The sequence below is a fragment of the Ambystoma mexicanum genome, chromosome 6p, assembly GCF_040938575.1.
Source record: "Ambystoma mexicanum isolate Mex_15411 chromosome 6p, UKY_AmexF1_1, whole genome shotgun sequence".
NCBI classification, from domain to species: domain Eukaryota; kingdom Metazoa; phylum Chordata; class Amphibia; order Caudata; family Ambystomatidae; genus Ambystoma; species Ambystoma mexicanum.
The window spans coordinates 666175651-666197855 of record NC_090935.1 but is presented as its reverse complement, the minus strand read 5'-3'; the positions used below and the strand labels follow the sequence as shown (position 1 = coordinate 666197855).

General features: G+C 41.2%; 1 protein-coding gene across 4 annotated transcripts in view; it reads right to left on the bottom strand.

Annotated features, from left to right (window-relative positions):
• The window catches only part of MSH3 (mutS homolog 3), a 2767116-nt gene that overhangs the window by 2088285 nt on the left and 656626 nt on the right, over window positions 1–22205 (bottom strand). For all 4 annotated transcript variants that reach the window (XM_069627552.1, XM_069627549.1, XM_069627550.1 and 1 more), the window contains one exon: window positions 18790–18905. In XM_069627552.1, the coding sequence (XP_069483653.1) occupies window positions 18790–18905 (116 nt within the window). The remainder of the gene's footprint in view (window positions 1–18789; window positions 18906–22205) is intronic.

The following is a 22205-nucleotide window of genomic DNA, read 5'->3' as shown; positions in this document are numbered from 1 at the left end:
GGCACTACATTAGTAATTGATGTAACATTGTTGGTCTTTTACTTTGACCATTTCTCATAACCCTCATCCCCCAAAAAAGGTGTGAAATATGCTCATTAATAACATACCTCAATGACTCGTAGGTTTAAAGTGCCTGAGTCTTATAAACACATTAACTGGTTTAAAAAGACAGATTCCACTTGATGAAATGATTCCTGCCTTTATCCTCTTCTCAGCATTCTAGTAAAAAACACAAACAGTCCCCATTAGACTAATTCAAAGATGTGAAAGATGTTCACACACTGTTGTAATAACTATGATCTTACCAAGGAGATCATCCAATCTTTGGCATAGTCTTCTGTGTCAATACAGTAACTATTGGGATGATGTAACTCCAATCTTATTAATATGTGGTACACAGTCACAATTGCCAAATCTTTCAAAAAGACCTCCTGTATTGGCTGAAGAGAAACTAAATATATTCAAAGTCAGGTCAGTTTTCCCTGGATTTTCTGCAACAATGACTATATTAGAAGTCCAAATTTCAATAATGGATGGTGTATCATTAGACTTACTTCTTGGTTTAGGCTAAAAAAAAACAGATGGAAATTCAACTCGTTATATATTTTTTTCTCATCTGCGGTGTTCTTTTAAATCTGTCAGAAAAGACAACACAGAAAAACAACCCTAAACAGTAAACTATTATACTGGAAAATGTTTTAGTTAAAAACACATTCTGGACCTAGCATCTACTTACTTTCATTGTTTATGGTCAAAACAAATTTCCAGACCTGGGTGTCCACCACCCAGCAAAAACGTTTTCCAAAATGGCCGTCATTATAACCGCGTCTCCAAGCGTTGTGATGTCATCACGTAAACACGTGATGATGTCATCGTGCAGATGTCAAGAAAAGGGCAGCGAAAAAACGGGAAATGTAGTTTATGTCTACCCGCTATGTGACCGAATAAAATGGGTAAATATATAAAACCCCACTGTCTACTCTTTCATATCCCATTTGTTTTAAAATGGGGAACTCATACTAAAATCGATTTTTATTTATAGTTAGGGGAATACACCTTAATGTAAAACACTCTACCGTGTTATATTGTAGTCACGTTAGAATATGCCTAATATCGCATCAAGAGACACATAGTAACTCTTTTTTAATATCAAAAGCTTCGCTCCATAATCGTGTGTTTTGATCCTTTCAAAAGGCTCCAGATGTTTATCATGGCACGCAGGCCCAAATGGTATAGTCACATGTAATCATACTGCACAATATAATTGCGACTTATGGGAATACATCATATCTTAGCAGCTATAAACAAACAGCCTTGGTTTACATAACATCGTCACACCTTTGCACTGTGCCATGTGTGTACCCAAATGTTTTAGTCATATGTAATACTGCACAATAACACCACACCTTGTGTGAATAAATCATCGTACCTTAGCAGCCACAAATGTACACCCTAGTTGGTAACACAGTGTACGTATATTTATATCTTGACCCGGCGCAATGTGCACCCATTATTAGTATAGTCAGTGTTCTACCTTAACGCTGTCCATATAGTCAAGCTGACAATTCATTACACAATTGTCCCTTTATACATATGGCAAATCTTCAACTGGTAACGAATCTGTTCAGCAAGGAGGAGGCAGGGTATTTTTACAGAAAGAGCACTATATAGTCCTGAACAGTAATGGACTTAAAAATTACAAGAATCTTCGAACTAACAATGGTTGGCTAGGGTTTTTCAAGCATTATGACATTCCACACCCTCATTCAGACCATGGATATAGCTTTTTGTCAAAAAAAATCAATTTTTGTTCCAATTGTTATTATTTCTTATTAACCAAAACCTGTGAGTCTCCCTTGATCTGTTTGAGGATTACACATTCAAAATCATTACACAAATGTTTCTTTTCTAGGAAATGTTTAACCAGTGGAGCCTGTTCGACTCCATTCCTGATACAACTTTTGTGTTCGATCATTCTTGTTTTACATTTTCTGTTCATCTTGCCTATATAAATATATTGGCATGAACATTTTATTAAGTAAATTACATTGTTTGTGTTACAGTCGGTATGTTCTGTTTTTTTCCATGGTATTTCTAGACCCAAATCCACAGTCAGTTTTTTTGGTTTCAGTACACATTATACAAAGCACACATGGGTGATGACCAGATACCGGAGCGAGACCCCATAGATTGGTCTGTTGGTGAAACCTCTTCTTGGTCCCCCATGTCATTTCTCATAGCTAGGTTACGCACCAGTGCTTTTCTTAAATTCTATCAGTGGTTTGCCCATTTCCTTGGTCATTTTCTTCCAATTTTTCTTGATTTTATATGAGAGGTTGCTAAATGTATTGACAAACACCAAAGGGGTCTCCTTAGTCCTCTCATCTCTCTGAATTTGTTGGTCCAAAAGGGCTTTCCAGTTATTATTAAATGCTCTTTTGGCTGCTCTTTTCACCATCGAGGGAGGGTACCTACGTTGGACCAGTTTGTCAATACATTTATTCGCCCCATGCTCATAGGTCTCATTGGTGCGGCTGTTCTTCTTAAGACGCAAAAACGGTCCGAAAGGAATATTGTTTTTTACATGTTGTGCATGATGGCTATTGTAATGCAATAACGCATTCTTGTCGGTATTCTTAGTGTAAGGTTTTACTAGCAAGGACCCTTGTTCATGATATATACAAATATCCAAGTAGTTAACTTGGTTATTACTGATGTTACTTGTAAATTTAAGATGCCTATTTTGTTCATTGAGCCAATTCACAAAACGCTTAGACTCATCTTCAGTGCCTTTCTAGACGACGAACACGTCGTCTATGTAGCGTAACCAGCATAGAATGTTGTCTTGAAATGGGTGCAACTGGGAGCATACCACTGTTTCCTCAAACAGGTTGCAATATAAATTTGAGATATTTGGGGCCATTGCAGCACCCATTGCTGTTCCTTCAATTTAATTATAAAATTGGCCCATGAACTGAAAAAAATTATTTGTCAGGGCCATTTCAGTGCACCATTTGATGAAAGCATTAGAGACTTAGAATATTCTCTTCTCATCATTCTAGTCCCATTAGACTAATTCAAAGATGTGAAAGATGTTCACACACTGTGTTGTAATAACTATGATCTTACCAAAGAGATCATCCAATCTTTGGCATAGCTTTCTGTGTCAATACAGTAACTCTTGGGATGATGTAACTTATTAATATGTGGAACACGGTCACAATTGCCGAATCTTTCAAAAAGACCTCCTGTATTGGCCAAAGAGAAACTAAATATATTCAAAGTCAGGTCAGTTTTCCCTGGATTTGCTGCAACAATGACTATATTAGAAGTCCAAATTTCAAAAATGGATGGTGTATCATTAGACTTACTTCTTGGTTTAGGCTAAAAAAAAATCAGATGGAATTTCAACTCGTTATACATTTATTCTCATCTGCAGTGTTCTTTTAAATCTGTCAGAATAGACAAGACAGAAAAAGAGCCCTAATCAGTAAACTATTAGTCTACTAGAAAATAGATGAGAAAAAGATTGATTCGCACAGAGTTACATGCGATCATCATGTTGGAATATGTAAAAAAAACAAGCTTTGCCTCAAGGTCTCATTGTTAGAAATGAACCTAGATTATTTTTGGACAATCCAGAATTTAAGTTAAAGTAGAGTTACATTGCCAAGAAGTGTGGCCGTGACTGGCTTATACTCATCATAGAAACCGCACAAGAGACTGCGAAAAAGATCGAAATTGACCTAGAAAATCTAGAGGAAGAAATAAAGAAAAAGTTTGATATAGAGACCTCTAAAAAGGATTTGGATAAACAACTGAAAGAGATGCAGGATTTTAAAACTGGAACCATATCAGAAAGAATTAAACGAATGAAAAAAGATATACAAAATTTTACACATGAAAAGGCCTTTATATATACCAACAAAGATCATAAATTTGGTGATTTGAGATCTAATCCCAAACAGAATCGGAGAGTACGTTTTCGTAACACCTTGTACAGTTCTAGTGATGGGGGCTCTGCAGAATATGAGTATAACGAAGGTGACACCAGCACTTCCAGCAATGGTGGAGGGTTTCGAAAACAATCGAGGTAGAGGGGCAAGAGGTAATAATCGAAGGGCAAACAACCAGTGACAGTCTTTTTAGGGAGAGGAGAGAACCAGACACAATGGGCTCCCAAGAGAATGCAGACACAAAGTTACAGGGGCTGGTAGTAAACCTTTCATATTTCCCTTTGTCAAAACAAGAGGAATATGCTCTCAATAAAGGCCTCAATTTTGTGATATCCAAATATCACAACCCTTTCGAGTTTAGGGTTGAGTGTAACCAATTCATGAGAAAAGTGCACCTCAGAGAGTTTTTTTTAAAAACATCTGTTTTGGGAGCAGTGGTAACTGTAGTGGACTCAGGAATCCCTCTATTTTCTGTGCTCCACCTAACTCCCACACAACTGAATCTAAAGTATTTGAGAAAAAAGTGTTAGAGGACATTAAACTAGAATCTAAAGAGATCCCTCAACACTCTAATCTCAGCAAATCAGATCAGACTATTCTAAAAAATCTGGGCTCTAAAGAAGAGATCATTATTCGCCAAGCCGATAAAGGCGGGGCGATAGTTGTCCTTAATAGAACAGACTATATTGAAGTGTGCCTTAATCTTTTATATGATGCAAGTCACTATCAGAAAATAGATAGGGACCCGAGTATTGACCTGATTATGTTGGTCAGAGACAAGGTGACTAGGGCAGTTGAATTACAAATGATCAGCAAACAAGAAGGTGAATATCATGTCAGAGAGAATGGTAGAATACCCATATTCTACATTCTCCCCACAATTCACAAAAACCTGGAGAAACCCCCTGGCAGACCTATAGTCTCGGGAGTCAATTCACTCCTTGAGCCTTTGTCTAAATGTGTAGACTTTTATTTGAGACCTTTTATTTCCAACATGAAGAGTTATATCAAAGATACAAGGATGCTCTCAATAGAATTGAGGGCACTTCTTTCAATCCCGGTGAAAACCTTTTATTGTGCTTAGACATCCAAGCACTTCATACCAACATACCTCAATTGGCAACTCTGGAAGTAGTAGAGGAAACTCTACTCAAAAGAAATGATGAACATCCAGTCTCTAATGCTTTCATCAAATGGTGCACTGAAATGGCCCTGACAAATACATTTTTCAGATTCAATTTTATAAGCAAATTGAAGGAACAGCAATGGATGCTGCTATGGCCACAAATCTCGCAAATGTATATGTCAACATGTTTGAGGAAACAGTGGTATACTTCCAGTTGAACCCATTTTAAGACAACATTCTATGCTGGTTACGCTACATAGACAACCTGTACGTCGTCTGGAAAGGCACTGAAGATGAGTCTAAGCGTTTTGTGAATTGGCTCAATGAACAAAATAGGCATCTTAAATTTACAAGTAACATCAGTAATAACCAAGTTAACTACTTGGATATTTGTATATATCATGAACAAGGGTCCTTGCTAGTAAGACCTTACACTAAGAATACCGACAAGAATGTGTTATTGCATTACAATAGCCATCACGCACAACATGTAAAAAACAATTTGCCTTTCGGACAGTTTTTGTGTCTTAAGAAGAACAGCAGCACCAATGAGTCCTATGAGCAAGGGGCGAATAAACGTATTGACAAACTGGTCCAACGTGGGTACCCTCCCTCGATGGTGAAAAGAGGAGCCAAAAGAGCATTTAATAATAACCGGGACACCCTTTTGGAGCAACACATTCAGAGAGATGAGAGGACTAAGGAGACCCCTTTGGTGTTTGTCAATACATTTAGCAGCCTCTCATTTAAAATCAAAAACATCATCAAGAAAAATTGGAAGAAAATTATGACCAAGGAAATGGGCAAACCACTGATAGCATTTAAGAAAATCACTACGGTGCGTAACCTAGTGATGAGAAATGATGTGGGGAGCAAGAAGAGGGTTCACCAATCTAGACCAATCTATGGGGTCTCCCTCCAGTATCTGGTCATCACCCATGTGGGCATTGTATATGTGTACTCAAACCAAAAAAACTATGACTGTGGATTTGGGTCTAGAAATACCATGGAAAAGACAGAACATACCAAATGTACCACAAACAATGTAATTTACTTAATAAAATGTCCATGCCAATATATTTATATAGGCAAGACGAACAGAAAATGTAAAATAAGAATGATCGAACACAGAAGTATCAGGAATGGAGTCGAACAGGCTCCACTGGTTAAACATTTCCTAGAAAACGTTTGTGCAATGATTTTGAATGTGTAATCCTCAAACAGATCAAGGGAGACTCACAGGTTTTGGTTAATAAGAAATGATTACAATTGGAACAAAAATTGATTTTTTTGACAAAAAGCTATATCCATGGTCTGAATGAGGGTGTGGAATGTCATAATGCTTGAAAAACCCTAGCCAACCATTGTTAGTTCGAAGATTCTTGTAATTTTTAAGTCCATTACTGTTCAGGACTATATAGTGCTCTTTCTGTAAAAATAACCTGCCTCCCTCCTTGCTGAACAGATTAGTTACCAGTTGAAGATTTGCCATATGTATAAAGGGACAATTGTGTAATGAATTGTCAGCTTGACTATATGGACAGCGTTATAGTAGAGCACTGACTATACTAATTAGGAGTGCACACTGTGCCTGATCAAGATATGATTATACGTACACTGTGTTACCAACTAGGGTATACATTTGTGGCTGTTAAGATACAATGATGTGTTCACACTAGGTGTGGCGTTATTGTGCAGTATTATTACATATGACTAAAACATTTTGGGTACACATCCATGGCACAGTGCAAAGGTGACACAATGTTATGTTAACCAAGGCTGTTTATTTATCGCTGCTAAGATATGATGATGTGTTCCCATAAGTCACAATTGTACTGTGCAGTATGATTACATGTGACTATACCATTTGGGTCGGCACATTACATTTTGTCAAGATATGGTGCCATGATAAACATCTGGAGCCCTTTGAAGGGATCAGCACACACGATTATGGAGCAAAGCCTTCGATATAAAAAAAAAAAAAAAGAAAAGTGAGTTACTATGTGTCTCCTGATGAGATATTAGGCATATTCTACCGTGACTACAATATAACACGCTAGAGTGTGTTACATTAAGGGGTATTCCCCTAACTATAACTATCGATTTTGGTACGAAATCCCCATTTTACAACAAATGGGATATGAAAGAGTAGACAGTAGGGTTTTATATATTTTCCTACTTTATTCTGTCATGTAGCGGGTAGACAAACTACATTTCCCGTTTTTTCGTGGGCCTTTTCTTGACGTCCGCGTGATGACGTCATCACGTGTTTACGTGATGACGTCACAATGCTTGGAGACGCGGTTATAATGACAGCCATTTTGGAAAACATTTTTGCTGTGTGGTGGACGCCCAGGTCTGGAAAGTTGTTTTTGGCCATAAACAGTGAAAGTAAGTAGATGCTAGATGCTAGATGCTAGGTCCAGAATGTGTTTTTAACTTAAACATTTTCCAGTAGACTCTAATAGTTTACTGATTAGGGCTCTTTTTCTGTTTCGTCTATTCTGACAGATTGAAAAGAACACTGCAGATGGAATTTCCATCTGTTTTTTTTTAGCCTAAACTAAGAAGTAAGTCTAATGATACACTATCCATTTTTGAAATGTGGACTTCTAATATAGTCATTGTTGCAGCAAATACAGGGAAAACTGACCTGACTTTGAATATATTTTGTTTCTCTTTAGGCCAATACAGGAGGTCTTTTTGAAAGATTCGGCAATTGTGACTGTGTACCACATATCAAGATTGGAGTTACATCATCCCAATAGTTACTGTATTGACACAGAAGACTATGCCAACGAATGGATTTATCTCTTTGGTCAGATCATAGTTATTACAACACAGTGTGTGAACATCTTTCAAATCTTTGAATTGGTCTAATGGGGACTTTTTGTGTTTTTTACTAGAATGATGAGAAGAGGATAAAGGCAGGAATCAAAGTGGAATCTGTCTATTTAAACCAGTTAAGGTGTTTATAAGACTCAGGGACTTTAAAACTACGAGTCATTGAGGTATGTTATTAATGAGCATATTTCACACCCTTTTTTGGGGGATGAGGGTTATGAGAAATGGTCAAAGCAAAATACCAATAATGTGACATCAATTACTAATGTAGTGTCTTTATTTTGATCAACAGGGTACCTTACTCTGGGTTTCCAAAGAAGAAGGTATTTTAATAGAACAAACTTCATACACAAGACAATAAATGGCCCTGAAGAATGTCCTACATTTGTGTGTTTAACGGACAAATTTGTACAAGTCTGGATACTATGAAGTATTTAAGTTGACATACAGCTGGAAGTAGTTGCAGCAAATAGGATCACAGTGTGAGCAAGACACGTTGGACCTTAAATACACTAGAAATCAGGACCCACTTATATCGGTTTACTTGTGTTGATGTGTTTTTTTAGGGTTTGTAGAGAATTGTGTCTTAATAGGGTTTGTAGAGAATTTGGTTTTATATAATGTCTTATGTGATATGATCATTTTTATTGATTGTTCCTTATCAAAACGTTTTGACTTGTTTATGTGAAATAATGAAATTGTTTTTGGAAACAAGAAGCTACAATGGGTTTTTGGAGCTATATGAGAGGACACTCTTTTATAAAAAGGTATTTTCATGATATTCAACTTCTTTTTGTAGAATTCATAGTCTTACTCCACCTAGTAAGAAGTTGGTTAAACCTCCCCCTCGTGGTTTTCAGCCGTTTTCAGACTAGTGTCTCAACATGCTCCCTCCATCCCTAGTTAGGAGAAATGTAGCCCTGTCTTTTTACATTGGGAGCGCCTGAGGTAACATGACCTGGAGGGCTTGAGCAGTCTGATGTAAAGAACTGTGGCCAACGGTCAATGCAGTAGGGAAGGGTGCGTGCGTGGTGCTGAAAACGTGCTTCATAGCGAGAGCCCTCTGATCTCCTGTGCGACTAATACTGCTTACACGTCCTACATTTGTAGATTATCTGCCGTCTGCAGTTTATTCTGGAGAATTAGTGCACCGTTTTTGGACTGGCCCATAGGGCATTGGGCACAACCTAGAGGACTGTCTTGCACCGCTGGAAAGGATGGGTAGAGAGATGGATGGTCCGTGGGCTTGCACGTTATATGATATGATATATGACATGGGCATTTATAACCCGCCCAGTGTTTCAAGTCACATTACGTCTAATACATGTAATCATTTGCACAACACATTACAATTTACACAGGGGACAGACACGCTGGTGGCAGCCAGAATGGCACATGCACATACCTTTTTGTGTTTTTGTAGAGCCCAGCCCTGCTGGGAAGAAAAAAGAAATGCATGTAGTCGGTGGTGGCAGCCGGCAGGCAGCCAATTCAATGAAAGCACCCAAGTGGATTCACGTAAAACGTTTGCGTTGTATCCTTCAAAGACGCCCTATGCCCAGAGGCCTACCGGGGGATGTCCGGGTGGGGCAGTCCAGCCCTGATAAAAGTACGAAGTTGAACACGAAGATGCTGTAATAACCAAGAGTTCTATTGCCTGTAATAGGAACAATTTGACGAGGCCATTCAATAAAGAGGATAAAACGTGGTGCGATGACGATATCCGTAGTAGTCAGCAAAGATCATCTTGTTAAGTTTGAAGGAGTTTATAAATGCTTATAAAAGTGGGTGTGTATATGAATTTGTCATTTAATGAACTGCCCCTAAATTTTGTTGGTCTTTTTTTTTTGTTGGGGAGTGATGTAATATTTTTACTTAACCATATTTGGGTATGTTTAAAGATTAATGGCAGTGAGGGTTTGATGACATCAAATTTCAAAGAGCAATGTGGGCATCCACAACCAACTATTGTGAGCGCATGATCTCATGCGATTAGTGCCTTTGATAAGGGCGTGGGTGTATAAGGAGGAAGAGAGTGGAATAGCACAGGCTCTCGTGAATGGTCACATACATATGTTGATTGCAGGGACGGGGTCTTCAAAAGGGGAGTGTGCAGACACAGAGTCTGCGGTGGCCATGTGGTCAATGGTCCCTAGAGGAAAGACTCCTTTCACCTCTGCATGGTATTCGCCACCTGGTGCCTTCCCATCAACGCATCACATGGTCACAATTGACAACTACCAATGATACTGGGGGGAGGGATGGATGAGGGGAGCACAATAGGCCCGGATCCTTGTCAAAGGACTGATATAAGATATTCATAAAATTGATGATTTCAGTAACAGTAAACTATGTTGATGCAGATGGTATGGCATATATTTTTGAAAATTAGAATTGGAGGTATTGGTGACTTAGAAATTACTTTTATTCAATTGTCATATTGCCACATTGATTTTATTTACTACGACAGTAAAAGTGTTATCACTGTTAACTTGCATTGAAAGAGTTGTTTATTAGAAATAGAATGTATTCTAATATATGATGGCTAAAATTAACATGAGAATAAATTAAGAATATGATTTTCAATTGCCCTTTTAATGCAAAATTATTTATTTTCACTGCAGTGTATGTGCCTTGATTTATGTTTCTGTCGAAAACTTGAGATGTGAAAGGAAAACTTAAAACTCTAAAAGTAACGCACAGGAAATTGAAATAATGTGACCAAATCCAGGGCAAAATTATTTTATACATATATTTTTTTATTGAAAATTACATTTTTTACTGAAAGGCTACTTTTATAAAGGAAAGATTGATGGAATATACCAACGACATATTACACTGCTTTGAGTGAGGTAATGTCTGTATCAATCCCATGTAGTGTCCAGAGTCACTAGGGAATTCTTCACAAATGGCTCGAACCACAAAGGCAGGCATTACTCGTCGAACACGGAATCCGAGTCTTCCATGAATCCACCATGTGAACGCTGCACATGCCACAAGCCTGCACCATCTGTGGAACAAATAAAGAAAGGTTTTGGTGAATTAATCCAATATTTGCATTTATCTTATTCGGGCTATCATCTAAAATGCCAGGGATTAGTATGTTTGAAAAAAGTACCCTTGTGAATAAAGTACTGACAATACAATTCTTTTCAAGTATGGGTGATAGAAATGGGTATGCCCTTTGGAACAATAAAAGATAGGAACATAGGTAAATGTTGTTTTAGCTTTAAAGGAAAATACATTGTAATTCTAAATTGTTAAATACAATGTTGAATAATTTGGCTTGAAGTAAGAACTATAACTTTTTTCAAATGTATGAACATTTGTATCGTCAGTCATCCATCACACTCACTCACAATTTAGTAGAACATAAACGGCTACAGCTCAAGGTTGTCACAGATAAAATGTATAAACACAAAACGTACTGTGAAAAACCAGAGGGTGTTTCACTGCGAAAGACCCTGGGGATCCCTTACCAGGTGGCCAGGGCACGGCCATCGCCTTTGGATCCAGACCCTGGGGATGGACAAGTGTGGGAGGATCACCTGGGTGAGGGGTTCGCGGGGAGTGGGGGAGGACTGCCCGATGGCGAGACATGGTATCCCCTTTCCAAATGCCCCTGTCCCATCCTATTTTATAGGCTATTCCAACTTCCCATATACCCCCCTTTGCTACACAACCAGTGAGCCGAGGAAGAAGGAAGAGGAGGTCTGGGGCTGAAAGGAGTACCACCCATGCGAATACATTTGACATGTCCCACTAATAAGATCAGGCAGTGTCAGGTACTTGATCTTAATTACAAACACCTGGTACCCATTAGCTCTGCCCACATGATTAAAAAGGTGGAACACAGACACCCTGGGCAAGAGAAGGAGCAGTTCTTCCAGGGCAACGCCGAACCAGGCGGAGCAGAGAAACAAGCAGAGGGACGGAACTGAGGTACAGAGAAACCCTGGACACCCCGGCGAGAGATCGTTATCTCCGAAGGGCCTTGAAAGTTGAGCAAGGAAACCCAGCTGGAAAGAAGAGCCACCTTTTTTGTGTTTCAAGGATGCCAGCCACCCTAAAGGGTGAACGGCCGAGTTGGTGAGGTGCAGCGGCAGTTGTGGATCAGTCTTCACTTCAGGATCAAAGCTGTGAAAGACAAAAATGAATTAAAACAGCCAATAAATTGATGAAACCAATGAAAGTCCGTTTTGTGTTAAATGAAACTTGACGGCAACAGTATCCGACGAATGAAGGTTGTGCATGCGCCGATAAGACGCGAGAGAAAGCAAAGTATTGTAAAGAACTGTAAATTAAAGATACAAAGTAACAGTGGTCCAGCAAAAGAAGATTGCCCAATCGAAAGTCTCTGAAGTGTCTGATGCCATAGAAGCATTGGGAAGAGAAAAAAAAAGATGCAAGATTTGTATTGTTGGGTTTGATCCAGGCAGAGGGAAACCTGGAAGTGAGAAATATCTTTGAATTAAGTACTGTGCTTGAAACTACATTTACGAAGAGGCCTTGGTGTAGGAGAGAAAAAGGGACGTTTCAGGAAAGAGAGTCGAAGTGGGCACGCCGAGGCAAGAGCAAAACCTTGCAGTTTCAAAAGTCTTTGGACAGCGGAAGGAAAGTGAAAGGAGGCGTGAGCCCGACAGAGGGAAGCCTATGAAGATGTGATTGAAGCTTGTGGAAGGGAAACCCCACAAATTGTGATTGAAAGGTTCGAGCCCGGCATAGGGAAACATGTTCTGAACTGTGGTAACCAGAAGGAAACAAACTTTTGTTGAACGGTATTAGTGACTTTTCGTGGAGGGCCACATGGGCCCTGGGTCCACGAAACAAACTGCATCCTTGTGTCTGAAACCAGAGTGTGTCGCAAGGTCCAAGTATGCCACCTTACCCCGTGCTACAAAACGTGGGCAAGGGAGTTTACTCAGCCATACTGACATTTCTTTTGAACACTGATTTTCCTTTTTGCATTACACATTACCTTTACACATCTATTGTATTAAAAAGAGGGCAGGGGTTAGGTTTATTAGTATAGGCCTTTTTTATTTTGACTAAGGACTGACTGTATTCTGTGTTTGTTTGACGCTCGGGAATACTCCCATCTTAGTTATAGGGCAAGATAGGAGTTTCCAACCCCTTTAAAACCATCAATAAAGGTTTTGAAACTTGTAGCTCTTGTATCAGTGTCTGCTTGCTATACCATGCCTACCTCACAGTACTCATTATTTGAAAAACGGGGGCAAACTGTTGCTCTAAGTTCAGGCACCAGGACCATCATCATTCTCAAGACGGATCTTGTAAGGCAGGCTGCCCTGGAGTCATGCAGCTGGGTATCGCATAGCCGGTAAAAGTCCTTCTTTGGCTATGTAGGCCAAGCAGCCAGAGGTTTCTCTGCAGTTTATCACTAAAGTTGGCATTACCTCAAATCCAAGATATGTACACCAAGTGGAAACGTCTTCCATGCGAATAGGTTCAGGATACTGTGGTTGACCATCAACAGTAGATTCCCCATCTTTTCGCCTTCTATCTCTCTCAAGCATTTCCTCTTGTGTATACTCCGGCTCGTATAGGTAGGGCTGAATTGTTGAAGCATAAAAGCAACTGTGGGAGAAAAAGTAAAAAATAAGTAATTTGGCTAAAGTAACACAATGAGGTTTGAGTATAAAATGCAATGTTAAATGAAATGAGGAGAAGAGATGGACATTTTTCAAAAACCCATAGTGCAAAGACAAAAGGAATATGCCCAAAATATGAAATTTCGTATGGGCGCATGTAAAAAATAAGTCATGCAAATATAAACATTTATAATGGTTTAGTAAAGACATGTGTAAATTATATAAAACATGTTTAAATATAAAGCGCTAACATAGTAAAATTCATTTGAGATAATGTAGTACCTGTTCTTAGTATGTTGTACTTGGTTGATAGCTGAACAGAGCAAAACAAAGTTAAGGAGGCTCGGAATGAAATAGACTGACTCAAAGGCAGCAGAAACATTTGGATGTTGGCGGCTTTGATAATTCTGCTGTTGTAGTATTTATTTTTGGCCTTTTGAATTTCTTTTTTGTAAGATTGGATCTGTCGTTGGAATTGTGCTCTCTTTGGTCATAGTCTTTCCTCCATTCCAGTTTGAGTTTTTTGTTCTTTTTCGTGGGGCTGTGCAATGGGGTGAACCATTTCGCCATTGCCCTCTTTTGTGATTGGATGAATGGTTTTTCAGGGGAGATGCAGTCAATTGTTTCAGCGATCCATTTATGAATTGGCTCTGTTTTTTCGTTGAGGTCTGCTTCATCCAGGTTAGTGGTAGTTGGTTTTCTTAGTTCAAGTTGTTCTATTAAGTTGCTCGCTTTGACAGCTTTCCAGTTTCTTTTTGTGATAGTTGGGAGTTTATCAGGCTGCTCGGCTGCTTTAGTTGGTAGCATGATCACAAATGGGATGATTTAGTCGCTCTAGAGTATCTGTATTGGCGGTGCAGTGGTGATAAGATTTGTGTTGGCGAAGATTGTATCAAGTGTGTGTCCCGCTGTGTGTGTTGCTCTTTTGACCAATTGTCATATTTCATGGTTTTTAGTTGTTCGGTTAGCAGTTTTTGTGAGTTCAAACCAGATGTTGAAATCCCCAAGGATTATCACATGTTCATGTTGGATGGCTACATTGGTGATGGCTTCTATGAAGTTGTCAACGAAAGTTGTGTCTTATGTCGGTGGTCAGTAAATTAGTATGAATTATATGTTTGTTTTTGGGTTTCCATCCAAGTGAAGGACCAAGGATGCACAGGTTTTGATGTTAAGTGGTTCAGCTGTTTTTATTTTCAGGTGTTCCTTGAATGCTAATGCAAGACAACCTCCTTTTTTAAATTTTCGGTTTAACTGTGTGGACTTGAAGTTGTCGGGTAGGCACCTGCGGAGTGTGATTTTGTAGCTGTCATCCAACCATCTTCCTGTGACGAATAAGACGGTAATGCTGTCGCAGAGCAGGTCTTTTTTCTCTGTGGCGTGTTTTGACATTGATCTCGCGTTGATTAGGTTGCAGTTGATTTTTTTGGTTTGGTTTTGTTTGTCTTTTAATAACGGTTTTGTCTTGTGGTTGTTGCATTGGTTTGCTCCCATGTTGCACTTGGTGTGTGATGGTGATTCAGTCATGTCTGTGTCGTCGTTGAGTATGTCTGCTAGGTTAAGTATTGGGTTCTTGTTTTCTTCCGGTTCCTCTTCTATATTTTGTTGTAGTTGAGGGAGGTGATTTTGGGATATATGGGGTGAGGGCATTGATTTTGTTCGTATTCCTTCTGGGTGTTTGTTCTTTTTCTGCGCTGCTCCATTTTGTTGTTGGTCCGTTTTACAATGCTGGTTGCGCGGTTTGGTGTTGGGTATATAGATTTTTCTCTTCTTTGTTTGTTCTGTTGTCGACCGTGTTTGTGGGGGTGTGTTCCACAGTTGTGATTATGTGGTGTGGTTCCATTTGGTTCATTCCTACTCCTGGTTGTCTTTCGGGTGGTCCTGTTAGTTTTCGTGGCATGTTGCGTTCCTTAGTGGTAGGTTGATTTAGACGTTTCTTTGTGTTGTCGGTGTTATGATCCTTTGGGTTTCGCTGGTTTATACGCTTGTTTGCGTTTATGTTCCTTTTTACGTTGCACGGGCTGTAGCTCACATGCAACGCCTTCCTGATTGGATTGTGACGATTCTTGGCTTCCTTACGTTTGTGATTATAGGCGTAATGGTTTAGTGTTGGGTGGTGTTATGGCTTATTATGCCGGGTGATTGTGGGGGAGGTTGGGAAGGCTGTTGGTGAAGTAGCACGGGGGTCCTTGCCTCAAAACTGGATTGACTAGGGGGAAATCCTAAGCTTGATAAGATTCAAGGCTTATTGTTGGGGTTTCTGGTTATCTCTATAAAGGGTTTGTCTAGCTTTAGATATAGTAGTCAATGAGAGACGCCTAAATTTGTGTTTTCTGGACAGTTGGGAGAATGCCCAAGTTTTAGAGCACAATAGTTAGAGATAGTGACACCCCAAGATTCGAATTTCCTAGGTAGTTGAACTATGGTTATCAGGCACAGCCGGGCTATCCAGTACAGTTCAGGCTAAATGCCAAATGTGGTTCTTGGGGTCAGTCAGGCTAAATTTGAGGTAAGGCTCTCTGGCACAATCAGGCTGAATGAGAGATTAGGCAATCTGGCATGGTCAGGTTATCTGGCAACAATCCGGCTAACTGTAGGATGAGGCTATCCGGCACAATCAAGCTAAAAGTGGAATGAGGCTATCTGGCACAATCAAGTTATCTGGCACAATCAGGTTCTCTGGCGCAATCTGGCTATATGGCACAAACAGGTCATATGGCACAAACAGGTCATATGGCACAATTCGGCTATCTGGCACAATCAGGGTAAATGTGAGGTGCTGCTATCTGGCACAATCAAGTTATCTGGTACAATCTGGCTAAATGTGAAATGTTGCTATCTGGCATAATCAGGTGAAATATGAAATGCTGCTATCTGGCAAAAATTAAGCTATCTGGTACAATAAGGCAATCTGGTGCAATTAGGCTATCTGGCGAAATCAGGCTATCTGGCGAAATCAGGCTAAATTTGAAATGCTGTTATCTGGCACAATTAGGCTACCTGGCATAACCAGGCTAAATGTGAAATGGTATCTGGCACAATTGGGCTGTCTGGCACAATCAGGCTAGATGTGGAAATCTGCTATCTAACACAATCAGGCTATCTGGCACAATTAGGCTAGATGTGAAATGCTGCTATCTGGCAAAACAAATTAGGCTATCTGGTACAATTAGGCCTTCTGGTACATAAGGCCACCTTGCACAATCAGACCACCTGGCACAATCAGGCTAAATGTGAGGTGCTGTTATCTGGCACAATCAGGCTAGATGTGGAATGCTGCTATCTGGCAAACAGGCTATCTGGCACAGTCAGGTTATCTGGCAAAGTCAGCTTATGCGGAATGCTGCTATATGGCACAATGAGGCTTCTGGCGCAGTCAGGCTAAATGTGAAATGCTGCTATCTGGCACACTTAGGCTATCTGGCACAATCCGGCTAGGTGTGGAATCCTGCTATCTAGCACAATCAGGCTATCTGGATCAATTAGGCTAGATGTAAAATGCTGCTATCTGGCAAACATTAGGCAATCTGATACAATTAGGCTATCTGGCAATAATTAGGCTCTCTGGTACAGTTAGGCTATCTGGCACAGTTAGGTTACCTGGCACAATCGGGATAAATGTGAAATGGTGCTATTTAGCACACTTAGGCTATCTGGCACAATAAGGTTAGATGTGAGGTGATGTTATCTGAGACAATCAGGTTATCTGGCACAATGAGCCTATCTGACACAATGAAGCTAGATGAGAAATGCTGCTATCTGGCAAAAAATAGGCTATCTCGCACAACCAGGCTAAGTGCGAAGGTTTTAAGGTGGGGTTAGGTTGGTCAGTTTAGTGGGTGGCAGTAATGGCTGCATCGCCTGCCTGTAACCGCACTTACTCAGTCAGTGGCTGCTGGGTGACGGCTGCAGACCCCACAGGCTAATATGGGCCAACACAATCTGGAGCCGCTTCCTAAGGAGCGATTGTCCTTTGCCGTGGGGCCCTTAGACGCAGGGGCTGCACGGGCATCGGGCTGTTCTGGATGGTTGCTCTAAAAGGGTTTCTGTTCACCAATCAGGGGAGATGGAAGGCGGGAGTAGTCTGGAGAATCAGGAAGTTCACTGAGGGGAAGGGAGCCGGGGCCCAGAGAGAGTCGTACGCGCTGGATGCAGTTAAAACATTTTTTTTAAAGAAATATCTCTAATTAGGCACACTGGAACTGCTTCGGTCTCGCAGAGGCTTGGTACACTCAACTGCAGCGCTGCACAAAGTGCACAATGCAGGCCTGGATGCTTAAGCAAACATGGAAAACTTATTTTAGAGGAACGGGGGCCCAGATGCTGCTGTCGCTGTGAGCCAGAAGCAAAAGAGGCTCAGTGCATGCTGCGGGGTCTATGGACCTCGCTTGGTGTTACCTTGGTCGCCGAGGTAAATCACACGTAAGGTGACGGGTGGGTTTCGGTAGCAGGGACGGTCAAAACGGAAGAGGGAATGGAGATTGAGGGCATGCTTGTGCACAATGCTGGCCTGGATGCCTAAGCAAACACAGCAAAACTTACTTTAGAGGGGTCAGGGGCCTAGATGCTGCTGCCCCTGCGAGCCGGAAGCATAGTCTTCTCCCCAACACATTCATGCAGCATTACAAGGTAGTTTTGGGTGGCACCAGTTCAGCAGAGTTTGGTACTCAGGTTCTACAATCGATACAGTCATAAAATATGTTTGTGAAGGATTATATCCATTTCCATGTACAAAAATTGTGGGCATACATGGGTCATGTCTGCTGGATCTAAGGGAGATACAGCTTGGCACATCTTCAGAGATGAGGACTGCGACTAGGAAGCTAGAGGAGAAGGTAATGGACGGATTACTTTCCAGTAATATTCATTACTCCGAGTCCAAGACGTCCTAGTCACAGTCCTTCTGGTTTCCCAAGGCACCCAGGGCATATTTATAGGGAATATTGCAGGGCCATCAACAGCTTGAGATGGGAGGGTTTTGGTCGGATCTGTCCTTTATAGGGAGGAGAGAAAAACAAAGTATATATATAATTAAATATAATTCGAATAAAGGCATGCAATTGAGGACAGATTTCAACTATAAAGGCAGAAAGGGTTCCAGTGGCCGACTCTTGGGCGAGGACTCCCCTCATAGATAACTGGAAGTCTTGGCAACGGCAAGTAATCCGTTGGTCATGGAGCTGCTTGGCCGTACATAGCTGGTTAACATCTCTGTAGCGCAAATACACATTGGATGCTAGGCTGCTTGTACCTGTGTTGGCGTCGTCTCCTTTCCCATAAAATTCTGTTATCATCTGAAAAGCATGGCTGTATTCAAAGTGACGGCTTTGCAATCGCTCTACTCGAATCCGGTCATCGCCACGGACACTAACAAAGAAAAGCACAGCAGACAATTAGTACTGTAGTGGTTTCAAAACGTTATCGCATAGAGACAACCTTCGGCAAACCATCATTCAAAATTATTTGTAAAATAATCTGACCAAACGAAGATAAAATAAAAACTAAAACATCTGGCAAATAAAAAGAAGACAGGCATCACTGCAAACAACCGTTTAACCCGTATGTTTGGCGACCTATGATTTGCATGTTTTTTTTGTAGTCTTATCTTTAATAATACACCGGAGCCAGCCTCTGCCGGAACTACAATTTCCGGAAAGCCAAGCTGGCAGAAGGATACCGCGTCTCGGCTTTGTTCTAAAAGGCACGGGGGAAGATACGTTGTTAATGTGATTCCAAATGTCCGTAGCCTTTAGCGTTGTTTTTAATTCATTTTGCATTAGTGGAAACGTTGGGTAGTGCTACTTTAGTAACACAATTGGAGCATCATATTGTACATGTTATCCTACTTGAGCCATCAGGAAAGAAAAACATATTACACAAAAAAATCTCAGAAAACCATTAGGGAATTATAACCAACGAAACACTACGCAGAGACGTCATCATCAACCTGAACAGTGTGTCTACTATGATAATTTCTAGAACATGAACTTGTTGCTGTGTCTAGCACGAGTGGGCCTGGTTTTACTCATCCTGAGCGGGAGCAGAGCTTGACATGACCACGCGCAGAACGTCATTGTTATTGTATTTATTTACTGTTGACTGGACGGTGAGGGAGGGTAACGGACAACAAAGGAGGGAATCGCGAGGGTTTTCACAGTTCTTAGGCATTCACACGAGAATAAGAGCAAAGGGAGAAGAGCAATAGGGATGGGAAGGATACTAAAAGAAACGAACAATTCAGGTAACACGCGCTAGAGCCCCCATGAACAGCAGAAGTGCAAGCAATATTGGAGAGGTAGGCGGGGTAGTGCGCAAGGGACCAAGCATCGGCAACGTCAACAGTTTGGCTTTTATGTATGCATGGCAAAGACATTTAACGGGCAGCCCCGTAACGGTAGTATCTGGTCCTAGAACGAAAATAGCTGGCAAATGTTGTCGGCTTCTCTGTATGTTATGACAGTGCCTAACAAATGCCTATTTTATGCTTATAACAGAGCCAAAACTTTGTGATTCACAAACATTAAGTGCAAGGAACAGAAGCAAGGACACACATGTTGAGTACAAATCAGGTGTCTGAAAGCACACTTGGTTGAGACTTTCGTTCAATAACAGAGGCTGGTTGAAGTTGCAAACACGCCATAAAATATTGTTTAGAAATAGCATGGACTACCCCTTAAAAGCACAAACCTAGTGCAAAGTGATCCTGGGTCAAGGGTGTTTTAGATGGGGATGGGCAGGTAGTGGGCGAGAATGGTTATAGGGCATAGCATGGCCATGGATGGTCAATGGGTGGATACAAAAACGACATGATACCCACAGCATGTGTGCACACTCCTCACATCCCATCTCTCGCCTAGCTACACTCCCCTTGCCACTAGTTGTTTCTCTTCAGGCTCTGCTTACAGCCCCACTTAACTGTCAAAACTTTAAAACATTTGGAGAATAACACTCATTATTGTGGCATTCTTTAAACTTGTGATTCCAGAGGTTTCAAGTGGCCATGCTTAATCCTATAAATCCAAGCAAAAGCAGGACTGGATGGCCTTCTCACAAACGCCCTTGGGGGTTTTGAGAGCTCTGCGATTCCTGCCCCCTACCACAAGAGGAGAGTCAAACATTAGTGCTCAGACTGTACTGTTATCAGTAAATTCAAACGCACTTCCAGAAAGTATTTTGATGTGCTTTTGTTTGGAAACGAATAGTAAGAGTGGTATATTGTGATTAACCACCAGCCACACTAACCACCCCTCCAGCCGCCCATTCCAGTCTCCAAAAACAGAGCAAACTGAAAAAAGGAGTCCCTTCAAATATTTCAGTAAAGGTTATGTGAAATGCAAAGCTAGAACATGTGGCCACTCAAAAAACAGTCACAGATGAAGGTGTGCATAGGCTTAGACAAACTAGGAATAGAGCCAGCTCCCTAAACTAACACAAGAGCTTTGCAAAAACAGTTTCGCCTGATCAGGTTTATATATCAGTGCAGGGAACTCCAAGTCATAATCCAGGAAGGGAGCCTAAATATCCATAAACTGATGTAAGCGACCTTCCTTGGCTGCCGTGATTTTCTCCCCCACCAAACTATCCCAGACTTTGACCCACCAAAGGGATAATGGCAGGCCCTTCCAGCATCGAGCTATCGTAATCCGAGCCGACAGCAAGCGCTGTGAGATCAGTTTAGCACTCCTCCCAGGTTTCAGATAGGTCTCTGCTACTGGTGTCCCCAAAAGCATAACCTCAGGGTTCATTGGGAGTCTAGTGTGGGTAACAGCTTCTATTATTGAAACAACTTTTTTCCAAAAGGCGTTAATAAGTGGGCAATCCCACCACATATGAAGATATGACACTTGTGCTTCACATTTCCACCAACACAAAGGTTCCCGTGTCCCATGGAAATGACGTAACTGGGTTGGGGTATAATACTAGGCCTACATCAACTTCAGGACACATTCCTTATTGGTAACGCACCTGGAGGAAGAGTAGTTCTTAGCCAATACATCTAGCCAGAGTTGGTCCTCAAGAAGGTGACCCAAGTCGTCCTCCCAGTGATGCATGTACAAGGACCGATCTACCAACATATCCCTTTGAAGGAGTTCGAATATCCTAGAAACTACTCTAGCCTGGATGCCCTCTTGAAGCGTAAACTCAATCGCGCTCATGTTTCAAGTGGCACCCTGTCTCACCAAAGGCTGTGTTATCCAATGGTGCAGCTGCCCATAAGAGAATCTGTCTACTTCCGATAGATGAAAGGTCGATTTACACTCATCAAAAGTAAATGGTTGGCCCCCCTCAAGAAGGTGATAAAATCTGTAGGCCTCCCCCTCCTTCTCTTGAAGGCCCCAGATGCATACACAGAGAGAATGCAAAAAAAAAGAAAGTATTGGGGCCCATGCCTCTAGAGATCATTTTCTTCCGCAACACCCATTCCCAGGTCTTCAGAGTCACCCTGGAGGAGGTAAGTCGCGCCACTGCTTCTGCCCTGAATGGGGAACAAACGGCAGAAACTGGAGGGGGAGTGGGAGGCTAGCCTGTTCAATGGTTGCCCATTCAGGGAGGGGGTCATGGGACCTCCAAGCTAAAAGGTGTGAGATCTGTGCCGCTGAGTAATATTTATGGAGGTCTGGAACCACCACAGTCCCCAGCTGCCCCCCCCCTCCACTCACCAACATC